The sequence below is a fragment of the Patiria miniata genome, unplaced genomic scaffold (assembly GCF_015706575.1).
Source record: "Patiria miniata isolate m_02_andy unplaced genomic scaffold, ASM1570657v1 HiC_scaffold_3, whole genome shotgun sequence".
NCBI lineage: Eukaryota > Metazoa > Echinodermata > Asteroidea > Valvatida > Asterinidae > Patiria > Patiria miniata.
In genome coordinates, this window is record NW_024037069.1 from 36280493 (window position 1) to 36304836 (window position 24344).

Consider the following 24344-nt stretch of genomic DNA (forward strand, 5'->3'; position numbering starts at 1 on the left):
AACAAAAATTACGGAGGTGAATATTTCACTTATTTCAATTTCAACTGGACACTAAAATTGATCAAGGGACTGTAAATGTGATAAAATATCTTGACTTGTGATTCATATTGAGTATCAGCGTTAAAGGCCAAAGTTTTCAGTATCAATAAAATGCAGTATAAAAGACTATCTGAAATAGTTCTCTTTCAAAACCAGACAGCTTTATTTATGTATTCCAAAGTCTGTTACATTCCAGTGTGTACATTTTACCAAAAATGCAGATTTTTGTATTGAAAATTGAATAAATGAGTGAGGCACGTGAAGCAATTATATTTTTGTTTGGTGATAGTTACTTTATTTTTTAGTTCAAAAAGTAAAGATATTCAGAAACATTTAATTAGAATTTATAATTTTGTTACTAGATTCTGTTCCGACTGAAATGAATGAACTTTCATGTGTACTTACATGTACATGTATACATAAATATATCAAACAATACTGCTTTGTCAAATTTTATCAGTAAATTTAGATTTCACAACATTTATTATTTATGTAAGGTCAAGATAATTTTGGGTAAATCTTCAGATAACATTAGCTGTACCATTTTGCTTTCCTTTACATCAAAACAAAAACCAATCATAAAAAAAAGAAAAAAACTTGAACAAGTGTATGAATTAAGTCCACATCGCGGTGCTCAAAGTTTTCAATTAGTTCAGAACATAGAAAAGATGGTGGGATTTGCTTTCTTGTTGATTGTTCAAATACAGCAGGCATTTAATTCCTGTAAATTTGTTTCAAATGCTCCAATTATAACAGATTATAACAGATCAAAGTTCTATGGTTATCACAATTTATCTCCAATTAATAAAATATAAAGCAGGGAAGTAAACAAGTTCGCTACCTCAATGGCTGTATGAGATCAAAGCATCCTGTGCCACCGGTAACCACTCTGCCGACTACCAGGCGAGCTGACGGTGACTGTAGTCTGTCACACACACCTAGAAAGTATGGGGGAATGTAAACAAAAATATGGATTACCTTTGGTTTGATAGAATAAGTGGATTTGCCGCTGATACCTGTGCTAACGATTGGCTTTATAGAGACCTAAATACAAGTTAGAGTAACATTTCTCATGAAATCAAACTGATTTCATCCTAACAAATTCCAACAATTGTAGTTTCATATGTTTGTGCACTGTCAAAACGATTTCACTTGACTCTTCACTTTGCTTGAAGTATGAATTGGCTTTTAAGTTCAACACAAGGAAGTCTAAGAACATTCCATCAAAAACTTTTACAAGAATTTACAAGAATAAACAATATTTTGCTCAGCAGTACCACAAACTCAGACCCTGGTGACAACTAACCCAAAACTTTTGAATTAATAAGCCGTACCTTGAGTGGTTGCCTGTTTGAGGAAGTGCATGGTACTCTCAAAGCTCATCTTCTGCAGCGGTGATGAGTTAGCTTCCAATCCGATGCGATTGAAGGGTCTGTAGGAGCCCTCTAGTGTCATGTAGTCGGCCACAAGGGACAGATGACGCGGGTCGACGTAGATACCGTAAACTTTGAAGACATCTTGGATCTCCTACAGAGAGTAAAAGAAGTTTGTTTTCCTTTAAGTTGTATTTTTTTAGTAATGGATAAGCACTTATGTTCAATGCCTACTTGTCTTATAACCATCTCAAAATGTGCTTAAAGTCTGATATCCACAGTTGGAGCCGGTGAACAAAGACAATTGAAATGTAGGCATGCAATTGTCCTGTGCAACTAACTTGGGAACTTGGAACATGTTTATGGAAGTAGTTGGCAAAATTAAACTTTTTCAACAAAGCTATTGGTTTTCATCACTTCTGAACATCCAGATTGCTATTACTGAGTCAACTATGACAATAAAAAAAAACAGGACAAATGCTTGTATGACAAATTATTGTACTGTAACTAAAACCCTCCAATTTTTTTCCAACTCAAAAAGTTTTTTAAGGAATCTGCAAGGTAAAGCCTACCCACTGTTACTTTACCTGGGCCTTAATGTCCACTTGGTCTAGGAATGAGACGGTCAATCTAAAAACAAGTTTGTCAATCAGATGAAAAGTCTGAAAGATGCATTTCTTTCTAAACTGATGATGACTTTCTGTCAGATGCAAAAGTCTGATTTCAGACAAAAATCGGAAAAATCTCATGCATGTTAAGGGATTCATGAAGGCTCATAGCAAACATGCCCATGGATTTTGGAGTTAATGATAATAGTAGTGTACCTTAATGATGACTCTACATGCAGCTTCTATCCCGTAGGTATTGGCCATGGCATGAATGTTGTTGGTGTACAATCGACGAATGTCTACTATCTTGTTGTGTTTACACAGCTCCTGTGAATTTAAAGGGAACAAACGCAGGAAAATAGTTTGATTGCAACTGCAGTGAAAGAGATTTGAAGATTAACGCTCCAAAAACACATCATGCAACCTGACCTGAAAGTATCAACAGTGGTTATAGCTTTACAGTTTGTAAAGTTGTTTAACTTGTCAACTCTGACATTTTTTCCCAGTGATTAAAGCACCCACACAGCAGAGCAAAACACTTTAAAAAATTATTTTACACCATTATCAAAACGTCAAGTAGGTATCACACATCATCCAAATTCTAGTCAAGTGACAAGCTATTAAAATGAAATCCGACAAAGGCGATTATAATGTTCATTCATCTCCCGCGACCTGTGACTAGTCTTTGAACCTTACTTGTGATTGGACTTGTTAACTCAAACACTCATCTAACCCCATGGACCCTTCTAGTCCCCCACCCACTCCTGGATGTGTTCTAACCAACCTGTAGGTTGACCCCACTAGTCTGTGACAGTTTCTCCCCCTCCTTCTCTCCATCAGCCATGATAGAGCAAAGTATTCCCTGTGCCTAACCCCACCCATATTTTTCACCCCTTCCCCTGCCGGATGTGTTCTAACCCACCTGTAGGTTGACCCCACTAGTCTGGAGCAGTTTTCCCCCCTTCTTCTCTCCATCAGCCATAATAGAGCAAAGTATTCCCTGTGCCTAAACCCACCCATATTTTTCACCCCTTCCCTTGCCGGATGTGTTCTAACCCACCTGTAGGTTGACCCCACTAGTCTGTAGTACTTTCTCCCCCTCCTCCTCTCCGTCAGCCATGATAGAGCAAGTATTCTCCGTGCCTAACCCCACCCACATTTTTCACCCCTTTCCCTGCTGGATGTGTTCTAACCCACCTGTAGGTTGACCCCACAAGTCTGGAGCAGTTTCTCCCCCTCCTTCTCTCCATCTGCCATGATAGAGCAAAGTATTCCCTGTGCCTAACCCCACCCACATTTTTCACCCCTTCCCCTGCCGGATGTGTTCTAACCCACCTGTAGGCTGACCCCACTAGTCTGGAGCAGTTTCTCCCCCTCCTTCTCTCCATCAGCCATGATAGAGCAAAGTATTCTCCGTGCCTAACCCCACCCACATTTTTCACCCCTTTCCCTGCTGGATGTGTTCTTACCCACCTGTAGGCTGACCCCACTAGTCTGGAGCAGTTTCTCCCCCTCCTTCTCTCCATCAGCCATGATAGAGCAAAGTATTCTCCGTGCCTAACCCCACCCACATTTTTCACCCCTTCCCCTGCCGGATGTGTTCTAACTCACCTGTAGGTTGACCCCGCTAGTCTGTAGTACTTTCTCCCCTTCTTTGTCTCCATCAGCAATAATACATCTCAAGATTCCCCTTGCTTCATGTACTACGGCTTGCTGTGTCTCGCTGTGTAGTAGTGACATCATATCAAGATGACTGTAGGCTAGCTCCAGCTGGGAGAAAATCACACGCAAGGCTAGTCATGTACATCACTACTTCATGAACACTTTTTATCTGTCTGCTTGAGGTGAATTTTTGGTAGCAATTAATAGAAATCAATAGAAAGAATGTCGTGATGGTAAATACAATTGCTGAAAAAAACCTCTGAACTGGGCCCAATTCCATGGCTCTGCTTACACTTAGCAGAAAATTCTGTGCTTATGGTAAGCATATTTCACAGAATAGCGAGATATTTTGGCTTATGCGCGAGCATGCGTACATCCCGTAACTATTCCCATGAAATTCTGCAGTTAGCAACGCAATGAAATTGGGACCTGATGTCACTGAGCTATTACAGTCAACCACATTGGGAGATAATTGTAATACATTGCATTTTGAATACAGTGCTTCCATTGGTCCTGGATGTTCACTAAGAATGACCATTTGCACAGAGGGAAAACTTGTGTCTCATGGCACATGAATTACATCACATAAACGCTACAATAAGATCAATAATGTCTCCCATATCCTGTCTTGCACATTAATGATGTCATCTGTTTACATACTGCAACCATGGTGATGCTCCATGTCATAGCGACTGACAATTGTTAAATGTTGACAACTGATAACTATGACCCAACTGTACAGGATCAGTAATAGGTCTCCAGAGCTAATTGAAGTAACAGACCATTAAAAAAAAATCAACATTTTAACCCAAATTAAATACATATAATAACAAAAATGTTAAACTGTGGGATATATCAAAAGGAGGAATTCATGCCATGCTCTGCTGGAATAAACAAGTGGTAAGATATGCTTGACTGGCACATTCTATTCGTTTGTGAGAGAAGGCAAAACCTACCTTGAGAGTAAACTCACACCACCTTTGCTCATCCGTATCAAAGTCATAAGAAACTAGGAATGGACTGCTCTGCAAAGCATCCTGAAACAAAAAACAGATACGACAAAAATATGTTAAAGCCGTGAAAAAACTCAACAACTCCTAAAAGTTCATAAGACAAGGCCTTTTGCCAAAATAATAAAATCACAAGGAGAAATTCAGTTCAGATACAGGTTTGAGTCACGGAGGGAGTGTTGTAAAATGCTTGTACTAATAAAGTGTGGAAGTATTTAATTGCTTTGGGGTGGAAAATGGATGCGGATAAATTTCCACTAAGATGCTGCTATGGAGGTGAGAGCTTGTTAAACATAATGGCAAAGCTTAGTGAGGTGTGACTCAAGCCCACAATTAACCTCCTTCTACTAGTGCAGATGTCTTACTATGTGACCACTGAGCTCCTTGAGCATTTGCTTACATTAATTCTGGCCGTCTTCTCTTTTTCAGGAATCCCTTTCTTCATCTTCTGTTTCTTGCTCAAGGCACTGTCCTCCACTTGGGTGACAGCCGGTTCAGCATCATCGTCATCCTCGGCATCATCTGCGTCACCATGGCTACCTGTATCTTCACCTTCCTCTTCATCTATGAGATGAAAACACAAGACCTCACAAATCAATCATGCTCCTACAGCAAACTGCAAAAAGTGTTTTATTAAAAATCATTTCACTCTTTTTTCAGCAGTTAACCTGACTTTTGACCCCACAACAAAATCAACCTTCTTTCCTGAAAGAGCTACCCTCTACCATTTTGCTCTGTAAATAAATGTGAAACAAAAATGTGGCTCTTGTGAGAAGTCCACAATTTCCTGCAAATCTGGTTCCAAGTTCATGGCTCTGCTTACTGTAAGCAACAGAAAATTCTCAGGGAATTTTAAGCCTATTTTAACAAGTCAGCAATTAATGTTTGCTTGTGAACATGCCGACATACAGTCACAGGAATTCTGCGCTTACAGGGTGAGCACTGAATCATTTAAGATCAGTGTTGTAGTGAGTCCATCACAAGGCCAGCAAAAGTCCCAGCAAGTCCATCACAAGTCAAGTCAACTATTCAAATTTGCAGGAAATTGTAGCTATTCAAATGAACTGTAACAAATGCATCCTTTGTTATTGTTCATTCCATTACTTGTGGCTGGAATTATGAAAGGACTTGTGACTGGACTTGTGATGGACTTGACTGCAACACTGCTTACGATCACTAAACAGAGAATTGTGATCATAAGCGCAGAATTCCGTGGTTAGCAGAGCTGTGAATTTTGACCCAGGGTCCAAATTCAAAGAGCTAGTAAGCAAAGAAATGGGCCATGCACGTAAGTTATATGTTTAGCACCAGCAGGTTACCAGCCAAAGTGTCATGCAATGTATATTGCTTGTGACTGGTACCCAGCTAAGCAAATAGACTACCTAAGCAACGTTTTCTGCCAATCAGCTAAATGAAAGTAGACCCAAGTCTGTTCTTGAATTTCCACTTTTTATGTCTTACCCGAGGACTGGTTTTCTTCTTCTCCTTCTCCTTCTTCTTCATATTCTTGCTCCTCCTTACTATCATCCCCTTCTTCATCATCCGACATGGTATCTTCCTCTATCTCCATAGTAACTGGCTCCATGGGTTCCTCCTGATTCGTTGAATCATCTCCAGCTGCAGTCTCATTGGATGCCTTGGCATTGTTTACCAATCTAAGGGGGAGGTGAGAAAATAGGATTAGGGTGAAAGGAAATTGGAGACCACAAGCCATTTCAGATTGGCTTTCCATGGTCGCATATACACGTGTTCTTGTTTTCTCGTTCTTTATGTTGATTGTTGTCTCTTGATGGTTTTTGTTTTTTTCGCCGACGCTTCAGGTGTGTTGGGGTTGCTGTAAAGCAACTTATAGTGCTTGCACTTTTCCCACTCTACCTGAGTTGTTTTGTTTAATAATAATACATACATGTATTAGTAATAATAATAATAAAGTAGCAACTCAGGTTGACCCAAACAGATTGTTTGTTTTCAGATGGGCAAGCTTTATGTACTTATTTTCCAAACATCGCCTATTACTAGTTGTCTTGACCAATATCAATAGATTTAAATTACATCCAAGAATTGAGATGAAGGCAGAATGCACTCTAGTGAAGGACGAATTACGTTGTAGCTTACAGAATTTTTTTCAGGTCTCTGGTCTTTTTATTGATGCTCTCAGACAGACGTTTGAGGAATCGCGTCTCCACGTAATGCAAGATGCTTGCAGGGTCTGCATAATACTCATCCTGCAAACAAAATGGAACATACTGAAGGATTATTTGATGGATGAGAAAGGAAGAGCCAAGCCACTTTTACTTTGTAGGAATGAGGAGACAGGAGTGATAATTGTAATTTTCAAAGAATCTTGAGACAAATGTCATATTATAGGTTTTTTTTATAAAGTCTTGCAAGCTATGATGGAGACACACCTTGTATTCAGCATGTGGGAGGAAGTTGAATCGAATCTTGAAAAGTCGGAACTGCTCCCTAAAAGAAAAAGAAATATCTACGATGTTAAAATACCACCCACTACATCACTACTGATTGGTAAAATATATCTCATACAATAAGGATGGGTCAATCTTTTGTCAACTTGATTATCTTGGAATAAAAGAAATATTTTGTACACAAGATCCTGCACTCTAGTTCTGAAGAGAGTTCTCGATTCTGATACAGTACTTACATGGCACTGACTATCTGGTAGGATTCATAAACGTGAATATCTTCTATCACCTGAAAGATGAAAAATGGGGGGAAAAAATCATCATTTTAACGATCATTCTGACACTAACTATTTAGTTTATATCCGCTCCATTCACAAGTACCCCCTCACCGGCAAAGAGAGTACAGTTGGGGGTGACCGACCGATGCCATCTTGCCCGACTGCAATTCATTCGCCGCGAAGCGCGGCCACTGCGTGTACATAGTACAAATCCCCTGGTGTACGTGCGTCACACACAAGGAACGGTGCGCGTCAACCAGCGAAATGTCCCACCCATGGGACGTCGTTGCTAGGTAAAAGGGCGCCCTCTTTCGTCGGCGCACGGAGCTCATAGTGAGGCGCTGAAGCAGCAGTTTTACTGTTTAAGGCTCAAAACCTGAATTTTGCCAAATTGATTTCAAAACAACATTACTAGTTTTGATGAATAATTGTGATAATAAATTGAGGTTGTTACTATCTGCAAACATCTCTCTTTTAATAATTAGCATCGTTTTTATTAAATTTGTGATCGGGTCAGGGAAAACCACAGCAAGGATAAACATATTGCGGAATCTAAACTTGTTTTTCAATGTTTTGCGACTGAGTTAACAATGATTATACTTGGGCCAGAACCACCCGGGTCAGTCTCTTCTTGAGTCTAGCTGCTCGCTTCCTGGCATGAGATGTGACAAGTAGTGGGGCATCCATTCTGGGAGTCTTGATGTTAGCGCTAGCAACCATTAGGATCTCTCTGCAACAAAAACGGGAATTTTTTTAACTTATTCATCTAGCGTCAGTGACACATTGCATTTCACAATATCAAAGTCAGAATTTGAAAGGTTGGACACACTTCAAGACTTCATACAGAGGGTGGAATGTACCATTCCAGATTTAGCCATTTCCCACAATGCTTGTGATCAAATTTGACCAAGCTACTGTGGTCACCTGACCAAAAGTCATGATCTGATTGGTCAATAAGCACCATTTGTTTGACAGGCAGGAGTCTTTTACAGTAAGATTCAGTAGTTTTACTAACAACAAAGATGTGCTCAGACCAAAAAAATGAAAGATGTTTCACTCACACAAGTCTTGGAATTCCCAGAGTGACGTTCATTTCTCCACGGCCAGCAAAATGGAAGGTGTTCAGGGTCATCTGGGTGGATGGCTCACCAATAGACTAAAAAATAAAACAAATATGAAATATGAGCAACAATGACATATGACATTGAAAAATTCAACAGTGAAGTTCTGATGGAGATTTTTTTGACAGACATGGTGCTTTATATTCTTTGCTCCAACTGCATGACTTAATTGTCCCCAAAATGTAAGGACACCATTCTCATTGACATTAAGGCTATTGTGACATTGACATGATTTTAACATCTGTCAGTTGCAAGCAAGTACACAGCCTTCCATGGCCGGCAGAGTGACCAACAGAGACCCATCTTTGTCATCAGTGTCACTACAAAGAGAATGACCATGACAGTGACATCATTTATAAACCTGTCATGGTAGCCTGTGTAATAATTACTGAATCCATCCCGGGTATATTAACTAGCATCAACTCATCAGAAATTGTTAACGTGATTGTCATCATGTCCCAACTGTCCCTTTGATCATGATCATAATGAAAGGTATGACGTCATTCTTTATTCAGCTGTTCAGCCAGTAGTATTCATTCATGCAATGTCACCAATGCTATCGTTATCACCATAATGACAATGGCAATGACGTCATTTTTCCACCCACCTGAGCAGCCAGCAGCCCCACAGCCTCCCCTGGCTGGCACAGTGACCGTCGGTACTTCAAGAACAACAACCGACGGAATCCCTCCTCTGGTGTCACATCATCATCATCATCATCACTGCTCCTGCATTTCTCTAGGTGTTGCACCCCTGTGTTGCTAAGATAATCCTCCATGATGGCGTTGAGTTTCTCCGAGATGGCACCAAACTGTATGTCTGGCCGGAGTTTGCAGTGGACAGGCTCGGGGCAGCGACTGGTGTTCTTAGCATACCTGAGAATTTGAATAAGGAAAATAAACATCCCTCACCTTGAATATGATCCATTTGGTTAGACCAGGACAAACAGAATTTGAAGAAATACAGACTATTAAAAACTTCCTGCAAATTAAAATGAAAAACCTAAACAACTCAGCAAACAGACATACAGAATGAGATATTCAAACCAAACCAAACCAACCCTTAAAAAAAGGACAAATTTTCAACAAATGCATCTCTTTTGAATCTCTACGTGGTGCACTTTATGGTGAATTGCTCCCATTAAGGAACCAGTATTTTTCCTTTCTTACTTGGCTTTGTTTGTTGCTTCCCTCCACAGATTGACAAGTTCCTCCCTCACAGTGATGTCCTTGTCCCCGCCCTCTCCTCTCTGTGCTCTGTCTTCAAGGACCACGCCCAGTTTCTTGGTTGAGTAGTTGAGGAAAGGAGAGCAACGTTCCGTTCTCCTAAAGGTGTCATTCTTCTTGACCCATCTGTCAACCTATAAATCAAAGAAATTCAAGCATACATGGTTTCATTCAATTCAAATATCATAGTTTGACAATATAATAATATATAAATAACAGTATTTTCAGTTAGGAATTTTTTTCCCCATATCAGCATTTCTTAATCATTATACCTGTTTTTGCAGTTTGCGGGCTGATGTTGCATCACAGTCCTCCGCCTTGTACATTCTGCCCAGCGATGCAGCGCTGTTATCTAGCAGGAATGGGAACTGGTCTTCCTTCAAGAAAGGTGTCTTAGGAATGTCTAGCCCATCTTCACCATAACGGAATTGGATCACACTGCCATCACTGTCACGAACCTGGATGATGATTCCAAAAATAAAAGGAATTTTATCTTGTAAGATGGACTTTTTTTGCATCAGGAAGATATTGTTTTTTTGATATTGGATGTTCGAGCACTTACTAAACATAAGCACTCAGAAAGGGAAGAAGAGTAATTCCTTGAAAGGCTTCAGTTTTGTTTCAAGATTTCACTTATGAACTTACAGTGAGGTCATAGTTCACCACAAGGCCCCCTAGGTGTTTAATGATACCATTTTTGAGAGTTAACTTACAGTGAGGTCATAGTTCACCACAAGGCCCCCTAGGTGTTTAATGATACCATGTTTGAGAGTTAACTTACAGTGAGGTCATAGTTCACCACAAGGCCCCCTAGGTGTTTAATGATACCATGTTTGAGAGTTAACTTACAGTGAGGTCAGAGTTCACCACAAGGCTCCCTAGGTGATTAATGATAGCATGTTTGAGAGTTAACTTACAGTGAGGTCATAGTTCACCACAAGGCCCTCTAAGTGTTTAATGATGCAACGTTGGAGGTATCCACTTCTGCTTGTCTTGACTGCAGTGTCTACCAGACCCTGCAATGAACACAAACAACATCAATTCACAAAGTGTTCACAAATTGTAATCCTTTAAAACAGAAAAAAAATCTAAAAAAACCCCAAACATTTTCCAAAACAGCCTTCCTGAATCTTTCACAATTCAATATATGTACGTCCACCAAAAAATACTGACATCAAACCCGATGTAAATGTTCATAGTGTCTGGGACTCAAGTCTGCAATCATGAATCCATTAAAATACTCCAACCTGGGTGTGGATTTTGTTGACTTGAGAGTTGTTAGAATTGAAATGAAATTTATTATATCAAATACAAGATGGAAAACAAGACAGTTTAGGCAGTTATAAATTAACCATTAACCAAGTAGATTCCAACAAAAATTAAGCACTGTGAAATGTTGGTCTGGTCGACCATCATGGTGATCAAAACGACCCTTTTCAACTGTTCGTTGAATTTTGTTAGGATTCCATTGAAATCTGCTGGGTTCAGCAAAATTCTTAGCCTGCATGTCCTATTTCCTTTGTTTTAAAGGGAGGAACATGCTTACCTCTCTGCCGGCCATACAATGGAAGAAATACTCCTGTGGTCTTATACCAGTCAGGAACCGTCCATCCACGTAGCCACCAGCCCTAGGGGAAGGATCATAGGGTAAGAAGGATGGCAGAGACCGCCCACTGGCCATGAGAGGTGGACGACGCCCCTCCAATTCAATCTGGCCCAGTAGGCAGGAGATCTGCATACAGTTGACCTGTATGGCAAGCAAAAGTGTTAGCGTCAACTGTTAGTTAAACAGAGCAGTATCTTTGTGGTGTACAAATAACTAGTAGTTGGAAACTCGGGTAGTTGATAACCTGTTCTCATTGTGTATATTATGCAATCATACAATCTCTACAGACAACATGTCAAACTGAGTGATATGCCTAAATCAAATGCTGATATGCTCTTTCTAATGCACATGGAAAGTGACAAATGTCCTTTAGATTCAGTTTGTGGGATCCGCTCACACGCTATCTTGGAATAAGCCTGCCACAGAAAGACTGTTTTGAACAAAAGAAAGTATAAATTTGAAGCAATAGCTGCTTCAAACTGATTGGGTGGACATGAAATATACAAGTCATAATGTTAAGGACCTGATATTTCGATCCTTGCAGACAACGAAAACGTTGTAATCACGGCCTACCTGTGATCCCTTGGCCCCAGACAGCACCATGAGCTGCAGATTGTTATCAGGAAACTCTTTCTCTAGTCCTTTAGACAGGCAAGCATTGCTGATCTCATTAGTGAATCTGTCTGTTTGTCCCTTCATCTTGAGGTCAATCTCACGCAATTCTGTGTCGTCAAATTTCCTGTTAAAAGAAGTGACAAAACAGGTGGATTTGTCTGATTAATTAATCAGTCTGCAGCAGGTGGTAGTGCATGAAGGCTGAATCATACTCAGCCTGACAGTGAACAGGAATGCAAATTTATATAGACCCTTCCCATTCAGCAGCCATCTTTGAGGTGTTTTTAGGAATTTAATTCAGTAACAATGAACGTACCCAACAAAAAAAATGCATGCACCTCAAATAATTACGGCTGTGATGCAATGGGTCTGTTTGTGTCGCGAATTAGCAGAAGTTGGACAGTTTTTAATTCTGGTGAACATCAATGTAAATATTTTGTGACAAATTCACTCTGCACTAACATATACATAGAGTAGGAATTGGCCCAAGAGTTTATCACCAGGTATGTCATAACCAGTTATGACTCTCCAAGTGAAAATGCTTATCTCATCCAATCAGAGACGCCGATCAGCTCATTCAGAAAAATGTGCATAATGAACTTCATCTTAATCCATCTTTGAAAGTTTCAATTTGTCACCAACCTGTGCGCTTCTTCATATCTGTCCTTCAGTGCAGTCAAATCGCCGGGGTCCTCCACATCCAGAGCACTGGATACAACCTCGGGCCCAATCCCACTAGCCTTACGCATCAACTTCCTCCTTTTGGAATTGCCCTGGAGAAAAGGATAGAATAAAAAAGATAAAGAGAACTATTATTAAAAGTGAGGCTTTGATCAGACTATGTCCCAATTCAAGGAACTGAAAAAATAGAAAATAGTGCTGTACAAATTTATGTGTTTAACAAAAATCAGTCAAGAACATTTTGGCTGGAAAGTTGTTTTTGCTAAGCGAATATTTCATGGACTTGGCTAATTTCTGTGCATTCTACTTCATGAGTTGGCCACTAATAACGTAAATTCCTAAATGCTGGAAAACGACCTTGCAATCTTCAAATTAGGTCAAGTAAGCACAACATGTCAAAATTCTCAACAGTTAGCAACTGTAAAAATTGTGATGAACTCTAATCGATGAAAACCATTTTTGTACACACAAACATAAATATAAAAAGCTTTTTTTTGGCTTGAGACTGACAAACAAGCTTAATGATGACAAATATCTAAAAGCAGTTAATCAGCTGAAGCCAATAAACACAGTTCAAGCTTGGTAATGACATATTAAGGGACAATTCTTTGTCATACTTATGAAAAGAATGTACAGTACAAATAACCATCTTCTATTTAACAGTAACAACACTTTAATGTTTTACCTTTTCTGTGACAAGGATGTCATGAACGCCAAGTGTGAATCCCGTGAATTGCTGCAGGAATGTTGTAAACAATCGCCCAAGACAACTCAACAGTTCACCAGCGACTTGTCCTCCGTATAACTGTAAATAGACAAACAAGGTTCAGTAAAATTACAGAGAAAAACTTTTTTTTCTTAGAGTATCTGAAAACAAATTTTAAAGCCAACCTTGGGAGATGTGGAACCAGAATCCACCCTTGCTAGTGTCAATGATGTTGCGACCTGACCGACAAGCTTCCAGACAGTTACCTGGTAGATTCAAATCTGACATTATCAGTGTCCAAAACTGAAGCAATTTATAGAAAAAAGTGACTTTAATTAAATCTATTTATTGTTTCACAAACCACAAATGGAAACTGACTAGGTGCATTATAATAATTTTTTTCAAAGTTGGACAAAGAAATTAACTGGAGCAGGGTTTGAACGGATTGTCGTTTCAGTGCTCTACCACATGGTATATACAGATTTATGATCCCTTGAACAACGACATTGAAAACTGGGAGCCGCCAACATAAGGATGGATAGCACAGTTGGTAGAGCACTGGAATGGCAATCCAGAGGTCACAACAGGTTCAAACCCTTGTTCAACTTTGAGTATATTGATGTACATACCTCAAAACAGCAGTGCACTAGCCCATAGCAGGTGTTTCCATAATTAGCCTTGTCCAGAACCCCACATACCAGCTCCCCACCCCTCACAATAATCTCCGACTCTGTCATTGACATTCCTGTCAGGGGTGTACCGCCACCGATAGGGGTACGAGCTTCTTGGTTGGTCCAAGACCAAGACTGAAAAAGAAGATATGAAGATACGAGGATATGAAGTTGACTTGAACACCTTAAGAAAGATCATGTGCCAAACTGCCTTTACTCCCTATATCACAAGACCACGCAAGGCATTCCAACAGACACCTGACCAGCACAATGTTTTCTTGTAACGCAAGAAAGCAGTGTAAGATATCAGAGGTTTTGACTCTCAAAAGTTATGGCAACATTTTATGAAGATTACACTTTTTCCTCAAGGAAACCAACTGCAAAGGACCTACTTGTTAATTTTGAACATTTTGAGAATGATGGGCTGCGAGCCCTCAGGAATCAGGTTGACCCATCAACCCATCTACCCACCTTGCTGCCAATCTTAGCCTTGCCCTTGAAGTTGATGGCCGGTGTGTCCTCAGGAATCACGTTGAGTAGCAGCGTAGATATCACCTGCTTGCCTGACCATAACTGGGCAGGCTTCATAATGGTCGGTGGGAGAAGACGAACCTCTCGTGGGTGATCTGTCAAAGCATTGAAGACCAGTTGCTGGTAGTCCATTCTGGAAAAAAAAATGTTCAAAAAACTGTTACAAGCCTGAGAAATCATGGAATGTGTTGGCACAAAGATGGTTGTGTTTCCTGTATCCAAAGGGTAGCAAACCACCTGAAAAGGGTACCAGTCCACCATAATGGGTTCTGATCCATGCGAATGGGTAACAGTCACTCCAGAAAGGTATCAGTCTATTTAGAGGGGTTACAGTTCACCTAAAGCGGTTCCAAACAATGTAAAGGGGTATTAGTTGACCTAGAGGGGTACCAGCCCACCTAAAAGGTACCAGACTATTTTGAGTGGTACCAGTCTATCTTGAGTGGTACCAGTCTATCTTGAGTGGTACCAGTCTATCTTGAGTGGTACCAGTCTATCTTGAGTGGTACCAGTCTATTTTGAGTGGTACCAGTCTATCCGGAGTGGTACCAGTCTATCTTGAGTGGTACCAGTCTATCTTGAGTGGTACCAGTCAACCTAGATGTAGTTGGAAGTTATTGGTCCAAGATGCAAGTTGTTACCTGTTGAAGAACCTTCCCCTGACTGTCATCTTGACACCAGCTACCATGTGATCTTGGATCAATCCTCCTAGAGGAGTACCATCCTTGGGCACTAGGTACTGCTCGCTGGTATTGGCTGCCAAGGAAACAAAACCAAACAACGGACTTGTAGTCATGGTGATGTGAAAAGTCATCTCAAACATTCAGCATGAATGACAGCATCTTTTCTTGAAAATGTTTTTAAGGAAGAAGCAATAATGATTGACATCAGTTTTGGAGATTTCTGAAATATTGACTTCATTTCCCTATTTTTAATTACTTTCTATTTTGTCTATTGACCTACCAATAGTGAGTGCTTCAGCTCTGCCAATCTCATTCTGGGGAAAGTGTACGTTCATTTCATCTCCATCAAAATCAGCATTGTATGTCTTGCATGCTGAGTAGTGCAGACGCAGTGTTTTCTCACCAGGTAACACACGGACCTGAGAGGAAGAATCCAGATAGAAATACAACTTTCTTTCAGAAGTACAGTAGGTGCCATTCCCAGTCACTTATAGGGACTTAGATTAACGACAAAGATTTCATTAATCAGGCTAGTTGCTCTTAACAGCTCCACAATTTACTGTCAGATAAGTCATTAGATGCAATTCAAATAATCGATTTTGTCAAAAGACATATCCAATGAAATTTAGAACACCTATTCTACAAGTGTCTGGAAACATGGAAAAAGTACAGTTAAATATTGTGAAGTTTGAACTCAGAATTGCTGAAAACTGTACTTGTGAGGTTTTACATAAGGTTCAGGGAACCTGGCCTCAAAGTAACTTGAAAGTCTTCAATCTGAATGTTGGTCGGTATTAGTACCTTATGTGCCATGATACTGGGCTTGTGTAGTGTAGGTTGGCGATTCAACAGTACAATATCTCCTGTACGTATGTGTCTGTGCACCTAAACAATTGGAAAAAAATAACATGCATAAACACTCAGAAAATGAATCCTGTCCAAATGAAACTCTTATACCAAATAACTACTTTACGTTAGATTTTTTTAAGAAAGATAAATTGTAATGCTTATAAATAAACTGTAATGCTTTTATAGTGCTTTCCATCATATCAACAATCTCAAAGTACTTTATACAATTATTTCCCCGTTCATCAGGCCACGAGACCATGCAGCAGCCGATATCAGGACACATTCGGTCCTCTACCCTCACAGGCACCATACATGTATACTCCTGGGTGGACAGAGGCTATTGTAGTTAAGTGTCTTGCCCAAGGGCACAAACACCGTGTTCCTGGCAGGGTTCAAACCCACGTATCATCGTACATGAGCCAAACAACGTAACAAATGGACCATGGCATTCTGCATATCACATAAATCATATCAGTAAAGATGTAAAGGAAAGCAACATTTTCAGTAATACTCATATCTGCAAATCAGTCTTCCTGGGTACAAAAGCTGTTTACTGAATTTACTAACTTTACTAGGATCTAAAAATATAATTTGATTTCCAGCAACCTGTAAATTTATATTGATATAAACCTTTGATTCCAGCTGTTACCCCTAAAACTGCATCATTACAGCACCCTGATCTGCCATGCTAAAGACTAGTCTATTTTATGATATAATAAGAGTGACTAATCGCACCTTTTTCTGTGAGTTAGGGCCATGATGGATGTTCTTAGGGACCAGGAGCTGTTTGGCTGCTGCCTCACGTTGTGATGGATTCCCAGCACTCAGTCTCATCTGACTACCATCTTCATTCTCAATCAGTAAGGCCCTGAAAACAAAGATGGCAAAGACAAACCGAGTGAAAAATCTGAGTAATGCCCCATCCAAATGATTTTGACTGGAAAAAAAGATGAACATGGTCTATAGGAAGTGGTACTAGACGAATGTATAATTGCCGGCTATAGCCCAGCGATCCAAATGCAGAATTAGAATAGTAATAAAGTCAAGAATGAAAAAAAAATGAAATTCTAGAGAACGCAGTATTGCCATACCACTCCAGAACACTTCAGATTGGGAAATGCCAACCTGTCCAAATCTGAGATAAGAAAATGCATTTTGAAGAATAAAACCTTCCCTCCCCATAGCAAATGAAGAGCCAATTTACCCTGGATGCTGGTTGGGTCCGTTCATGACTGCCTCTCGTAGCTCTCTGACATTCCAGTCGGTGACAGGCTGTGGATAGGACAGCTTCTTAGCAATGATTTCTGGGATACCAATCTCATCCGTGTTGATGTACGGGTCTGGGGAGATGACTGAACGTGCCGCGTAGTTGACACGTTTGCCCATCATGTGCTTGCGGAACAGGCCTTCTTTCTTCTCAAGTAACTAAGGAAAAAATGGACAATCCGACAATGTGTTTATTATGTGTATAAGTTCTAAACTAACTAGGGGCCATTGAACATAATATGGTCCGTAATATTGCTATCAATGTTGCTGGTGTGAAGCTGTACAGTTGGTTTTGGTTTTGATCCATTTTGAAGCCAAATTGTTTTCATTTAAAAAAAAAAACCCTAGTTTCGTTTGATTCCAGTTACAGCCTGCCCGATGAGTCACATGCAGAACAGGGTTTTTTTTAGTTGCTTTATTTTATCAATTTAATTCAGCTTGATTCTCAAAAGCAAGGTTTCAAAACATGTGTTAATTTTGGTTTCCATGTTTGATGGCTTACTTTAATAAACGCCTGTTATTTAGCTAGTATGAGTATCATCTGTTGTTCAACAGAGCCTGCTTGGTAACAACGTCTGATATATTATGTGAGCATGCAAATTTTATGCGACCCTGCGCGCCAGCCAATTGGAATCGACTTTAGAAATTGTGACATCATTTCGAGCTGGTGATTGACATCATTCAAGCAGAAATGTAGACTTAGCTGTGGATTGGTCAATTTGGCTGCTATATTTTTTTAAATACAACACTGAGTTACAGGAGACCTAATAGAAGGCGCCCGCTGAGCTGTCAGAATCTGGAGGTCAAGACGCAGTCTTGTTTTGCATAATTAATTGCTGAAACCGCGCACATATCATAGATGCTTGCTGTGTAAGCGGATATTGACTAAAATTTGCCATTGAATTAACACGCATTGAGATTGACTTAAGTTGACAAAAGTACAATTTAATTTCAGACAGAAAAAGCTTTATGCACTAAGTTTCTATTGACTGGACTCTGGAGTCATTCCCAATGACTCCAACAGTTGACCTTTCACCTGTAGGTGTTCTTCCAACATAAAAGCTAACTTCAATCTTGGGAATAATTTGGTTCTTCGCAACTCTGGATTGTCTGCATAACATGGAATTTACCTGTTTGATTCCCGGCAGCTTGTCACGTGACAATTTGTCCAAGTTACTGTCCACAACAACGTTGACATGATTCTGCAATGCCACCCAGGCATTCTGTAGCTTCTCTGCATTGGTGTGGCCTGGAATTGATCCTAATACCCTCTACAAATGGAAATGAAAATGACAAAATTCATTGAACTTATGAATATAAGGCCGTGTCTAAGATGGACAGCCAGGGCTGCAGCTATGTCTAATGTCAGTCTAGTGTCAATGAATGAAGACTAAGACAGTAATTCTAGACAAGGGTTTCAGAAGCAGTTTTAATTTGAAACTAATCCCGACATACAAGTTTTACAGTCCCTGTTTAATATACTGTGTGGGATTACCCTGGTACATTCTTCTACGGTTTTCCTCCCGACTCTAAAACTAAACATTTCTCCCTAGGTTTCCTTCGGGATTCTGTGCAAAACGTACACTCTTGAGAAATCCTCAGTTGAAATACCAGAAAGAATTAAAAAACAAGAACAACTAAAAACAAACAAGTAAATTATGGGGAAAAAAATCCGAATTGAGTTTTGCTTGACATGTGACTTACATCAATGACTGGGCAAGTGTGATTTTGCTGCTATATATTCGTGATTATTATTGGCTTGAAGCTTTGCATGGCAGATGAGATAAAATAGAAAAAATGCGGGTAACACAATGTGGAAACAAATCTCTTCTTGAAAGAAGTGTGGGTCTGAAAAGAACCGGTTGGTCGAGTGTAGAACTAAAAGATTTGGAGAGTGTGCTCTGTCCGTCCTCAGGGGGCAACTTCTACCAATACAGTACCTACCTTGTCAATGAATTCTTGCATTCTAAACTTGCTATCTTCCTCCAGCTGTTGTTGTTGCTCTTCTCCTTGCTGCCTCTCCTCCCCCTGTTGTTGTTGCTCTTCTCCTTGCTGCCTCTCCTCCCCCTGTTGTTGTTGCTCTTCTCCTTGCTGCCTCTCATCCCCCTGTTGTTGTTCTTCTCCTTGCTGCCTCTCCTCCCCCTGTTGTTGCTGCTCTTCCCTTTGCTGGCTCCCCTCCCCCTGACCCATAATTCTTAGCAGCAGCCGTAGTGTTTGACAGTCTTTCAGGACTTTGGACAAGTTAGCTGTTTGTGGGTTGTCATATTTTCTGTCCTTTAAGATGCGAACCTAAAAACAGGCAATAAAAGTGAGGCATTAGTGAGGTATTTTATATTGGTTTTTCTCTTTCAGAAATAAAATTTACCAGCACTAAGCTGTATGCTTCTTTTGAACTTTTTTGGCCAGATTGGTGGTCAAGTACTAGTGCTATTGACATCTGCACCAGTAAACCCGAGGTTGTGGGTTCAAGTCCTACTAAACTGATTTTATTTTTACAAAACTTACCGGTCTGAATTTGGAGGGAATGACAGGGAGAAGATCCAGAAAGAACAGATCAGCAGCAGAGTGTTTGATATCATCATCGTTATCATCTTCCTTCATCTCATTGTCTTCCTCAGCCTCATCCATTGCCTCCTCCGAGATGTGCAGAATGTCATCAGTGATTCCTTCTACATCTTGGGAGTTTTCATTGTCTGCCTCGTTCTCCACGGCATTCAACATGCCAAAGAGACATCGAAGAATGGATCCTATTATTGAAGCAACACGGCCAAATATCATAGAGTTTCAAGGTAGAAGTTGTTGCTCAGAAAATTGTATTTAAGTAACAAGAAAACAAGACATTGTCCCAAGCAATGCATCATGTTATACGTTAAATAGCAAAAAAAAAATCCTCAGCATAATTTTTGCCCAGGTGTGCCATTAAAATTGCACCAAGATGACTCGTGCTTCTCTTTATAAAATGACTGGTGATGGTTTGTGATTGTTATGTAATAACCTACGATGTCATGATGTCTTGTGCTTTACTTGTAATGACTTGCGATTGGCTTGCAATTACTTGTGTCTTGTTATTATGATCATTATGATATGTGATCAGATCTTCAACATCTCTAAATGTCCCACCTTCTTTCCTCATGATCTTGCGCAGGTGTGTTCTAGCCTCCTGTGGTGAGATGAAGATCATCTGCAGATTGTTCTTCTTGTAGCCTGTCTTGGTCAGGATACGTACGTTGCGTTCACTGCGCATTTCTCGCAACTGGGCCTTGCAGATGTAGCATCTGCGGCCTCTAGGTAGGAGGTGGTGTCTGAGGAATTCTTGAATGAGCTGACGGCGGCGATCCTGGACATGACGGCTCTTGGCCTGCGGGCGTGGCTGGTCCCCCTCTAATGTGATGAAGATAATTACAAAGCATGATTGCAATCACAGTTATCAAGTCAATTTACAGAGTTGACAAACGTATAATGAAAATGATACCTTAGTTCCTTCCTTTCAACTTAAACCCTCCTGGTGTGGTTTTACAAGAACCAATGATCTGTGTTCTAGAAGGAGTACCATCCTGTGAAGTCTGCCCTCGGCACCTAGGATCACAACTTTTTCCTAAAAGAGAACTCTACCTTCTTTCAAAGCAGCAGCCAGACAATCATTTAGGACAGTCCCCACTGTATCAGCCAAGACAAATTCATCATCTCCGCTCTCATTCAGCGTCTGCTTGATTAGGTCTGCCATGTTGTCAGCTAGGCTGAGCAGACCATGATCCAAGGCTTGCAGCTGGTATCTGATGAGTTGCATGGTCCAGCGAGGCGGCTGGAGGCTGTGGCACTTTAGACAGGAGGCCCTCAACAGCTTCAATGGCCAAAGAAAAAAACGGGTTGGAAAAGGGCCTAATTTCAACATTCACCTTGTTTACCGGGCCTTTTTCCTAGTCTTCTGCACTTCACAACCCTTATAACGCTTTGCAAAACCACTTTTGCCTACTGAGTTAATATCCACACTTCAAATTCCTCTGAGGTAATCTTCTGTGGAGTATGGATGACTGTAAGCTTCAAATCCCTACAAAATGTGTGTGTGTTGCTCAGGGCAAGCAGGCAGATTCGGCACTTCATTGCTCTCCACAGTGCTGTTTTGTGTGAAGGGGCTCTCTGTGTGACACAGTTACTTTAACATCTCATATTCCGTCACCTGAAACTGACCTGCTGAATATTGACTTCCCACTAAGAGGGTTAATTTAGACCACATTGATGGACATTTCATTATGTGTTGGTATCTAGACTAGTGGATTAAATTATTTGTATACAGCATAAAGAGAATGTGAAGAAATAAAGAAAACAGGATCTCACTCAGCTGGCAAGATCTGAAACTATTTTGTTAGAGAACCCTACCTGGAAGACAAGTCTGAAGAACAGTGGGTTGAAGACAGGCAATGGCAAACTGATGTGGCCCATGTGACCAGGGCAGTGCAAGGCACTAAGAAAACACGTACTGCAGAGTTCATTGCGATCTGAGGGACCTACGCGACAGGGAAGAAGAACATGAGAAAAATTTAGTTAGCACTTTTTGGAAATTGGAAATTTGTGTCTAGTAACTACACTTTTTTGAGTGAAATGGTTGACTCCTTAGTTCACAACCATAAGTGAGTTAGGTTTGTTATTGTCAGATATTTATGATTGTATAAAGATAACATAACTGGTGCCTACCGAAAACTGGATCATTGAGTCCACCATTGGTTGCATGACCTAACTCATCAAATGAACTTGGTTTTGTGACCTCCTTGACACTAAGATGACGAAGCTCTGGACTTCCATAGGATGAGAAGGTCACACTCTGCATTCGCTTGTTGGCGATCTTGTTCCTGAAAGCCGACATGGTCTATGATGTTGCTTTTAAATCCTCACTGTGATGAACTTCTTTGCTTCTCTGTAAAGAAATGAACAAGTGCTTTATCCTGTGCAGTGTAATCGTTTGGCGTGATCGGTCGATCTATGCAATCGGTCACACTCATCAATCGATCGTGCCACCATCAATCAGCCTAGTTCATGGCCCATGGAGGATTGTTACAAAACAGCCTAAAAGGGAAATAAAGTCTGATATTTCCTACAGGATCGACAGATACTGATAGTGAAGATCCATCAATTGCGCCTGACATATTCATACATTATCACTATGCCACACTCTCTAGCTTGGTGAGGTGATTCTGTATCTTGCTTTATGCCCTGAATATCTCAGTCTAGCCTGACGTTAGGGAAATTTCCTTTCACTTTTACTTTTAGGGATGTGTGCTTATTTTTTTTTTTAGGAAGAAATCTTCATTTTTTATATATAGGCAAAGTAGACTGTTCACCAACATAAAATTAAATGAAGTTTAGATTAATTCTCTCCAGCTCCTATATCATGTATATATATGACCTATCCTTGGAAAGTCATGAAAGAATGTACATGTAGTATCCAGATGCCACTTCCTAACAAGTATTTCCTAACAAAATTGAAAATGTTTCTCAATCCAAGATTCATGTCTTTTTAACATTTCTGCAGTGACTCATTTGACTAACCTTTATTGAGATGATAGGCATATCCATATGATAAAGAAAAAAGTGACGTCAGGTTGCAACATTTTTTCCCTATCCTCCTCTAGAAAATGATGAGGGACCCACCTAGCCCGACTGCATCTGGCCATACAGTACTATCGCAAGCTCTGAGTACAGAGCTTGCGATAGCACTGTACGGCCAGATGCCGTCGGCTAGGACCCACCCCCCTCCCCCATTTGGGTAATGAATCTCTTTCCCCCAGCCCGCCTCTCTCCCACCCCCTCCCCCGGCCCCCCTAATTGCCAATACACATACACTGTTACTACTAAGTACTAGCAGCACTGTAGCAGTGCCATCTAGCAGCAGGGTCATTGTTTTAGCCAAATTTCGGCTAAATTTGAAGATTTTTTGGGAGGGAAAAAAAAAAGAGTTTGACAGAAAATTTAACAGAACAAATAATTTTTTTTTCAGATTTCCAGCAGAATTCAGAAAAATTTGTAATCTGACACTGACAAAGGTCAAAGTGACAGAATACAAGGGGATTTGAAACATATAGTTGAGATTAGTTTTGAGAAAGCTTCAATTTGAGGTTCCCTGATGCATGCCGTGTATTACCAGATTACATTATGACAATAAAGTACCTTACTCCTTAGACATTGCGAGCCAGATTAAGGTTAGACACGTGCACATTTTTTAATTTTTTAATTATTTTGGTTTTTAATTGAATTTTTTGAAGGAAATAACTTAAAAGGAAATTTCATAAGTAACATCTGCTAACTATGCACTCTGCATTTGAGCATAGAGTTTATAATGTATTTTGTGTAATAATAGGTGATTTAGCAGATTTTGTTAAATCTAGCAGTAGCACAAGTGCATGATCTAGCAGAATTTTTACGGTCACCCTCATGCCCTGGCCTGGCCAGCAGTGAGTGTGGCACTGCATATCGCATGCAAAGTGCAGTGGATCTCATTCAGAATAAGAAAAGAAAACAAAAATAGCCTGTCTGGCAAGCCATTTTAAATGATTACCTTTACTTGAAATGGTAATTACACAGCACTTGTACTTAAAATTAAAGACCCTCTGGACTGGATTTTATCACCGAAAAGTGACATTTCGTGATACGCATGGACGCCATGGTGTCTCCGGTACGATAAATGCACGTGTATATAGCGCCCCCTATAGTCCTTATTTCAGGTATAGACAGGTCCCCGTCTATGATCTACATGATTTTATGTTAAAAATTGTTCCGGGAACCAGACACGTAGATTGTTTCATTAGGAGCGCGGGTAAGTTTGATGACCCTTTCCTGCCAGTCCTAATAATTTTGTTCAATAAAATAAACGTTGATAAATATAAAATGCCACATCAAGTTAGAAAAAATAAGACATGCCTTCGATTTTTATTTTTAGCAGAACTTTGCGGGTATTTTTTTTAATAAACATTACCTTCTCCACTTCATACCGGGTACTTTATC

General features: G+C 40.1%; 1 protein-coding gene across 1 annotated transcript; it reads right to left on the reverse strand.

Annotated features, from left to right (window-relative positions):
- Window positions 1-178: 178 nt before the first annotated feature.
- On the reverse strand, window positions 179-24009 carry LOC119737429 (DNA-directed RNA polymerase I subunit RPA1-like). Its single transcript, XM_038211781.1, has 35 exons — window positions 23899-24009; window positions 22041-22260; window positions 21726-21853; window positions 20961-21189; window positions 20469-20729; window positions 19854-20095; window positions 19293-19637; window positions 18479-18619; window positions 17287-17507; window positions 16818-16950; window positions 16035-16118; window positions 15514-15652; window positions 15192-15306; window positions 14491-14683; window positions 13978-14154; window positions 13328-13447; window positions 12604-12734; window positions 11920-12085; window positions 11287-11487; window positions 10658-10756; window positions 10013-10198; window positions 9684-9874; window positions 9122-9389; window positions 8455-8549; window positions 7994-8123; window positions 7355-7404; window positions 7101-7158; window positions 6808-6917; window positions 6154-6347; window positions 5093-5256; window positions 4639-4719; window positions 3632-3790; window positions 2237-2347; window positions 1374-1566; window positions 179-977 (listed from the first exon to the last, which is right to left on the reverse strand). Exons 2-35 carry the CDS (start codon window positions 22207-22209, stop codon window positions 877-879), a joined length of 5385 nt encoding a protein of 1794 aa, XP_038067709.1. The 5' UTR covers window positions 22210-22260; window positions 23899-24009; the 3' UTR covers window positions 179-876.
- Window positions 24010-24344: the final 335 nt, after the last annotated feature.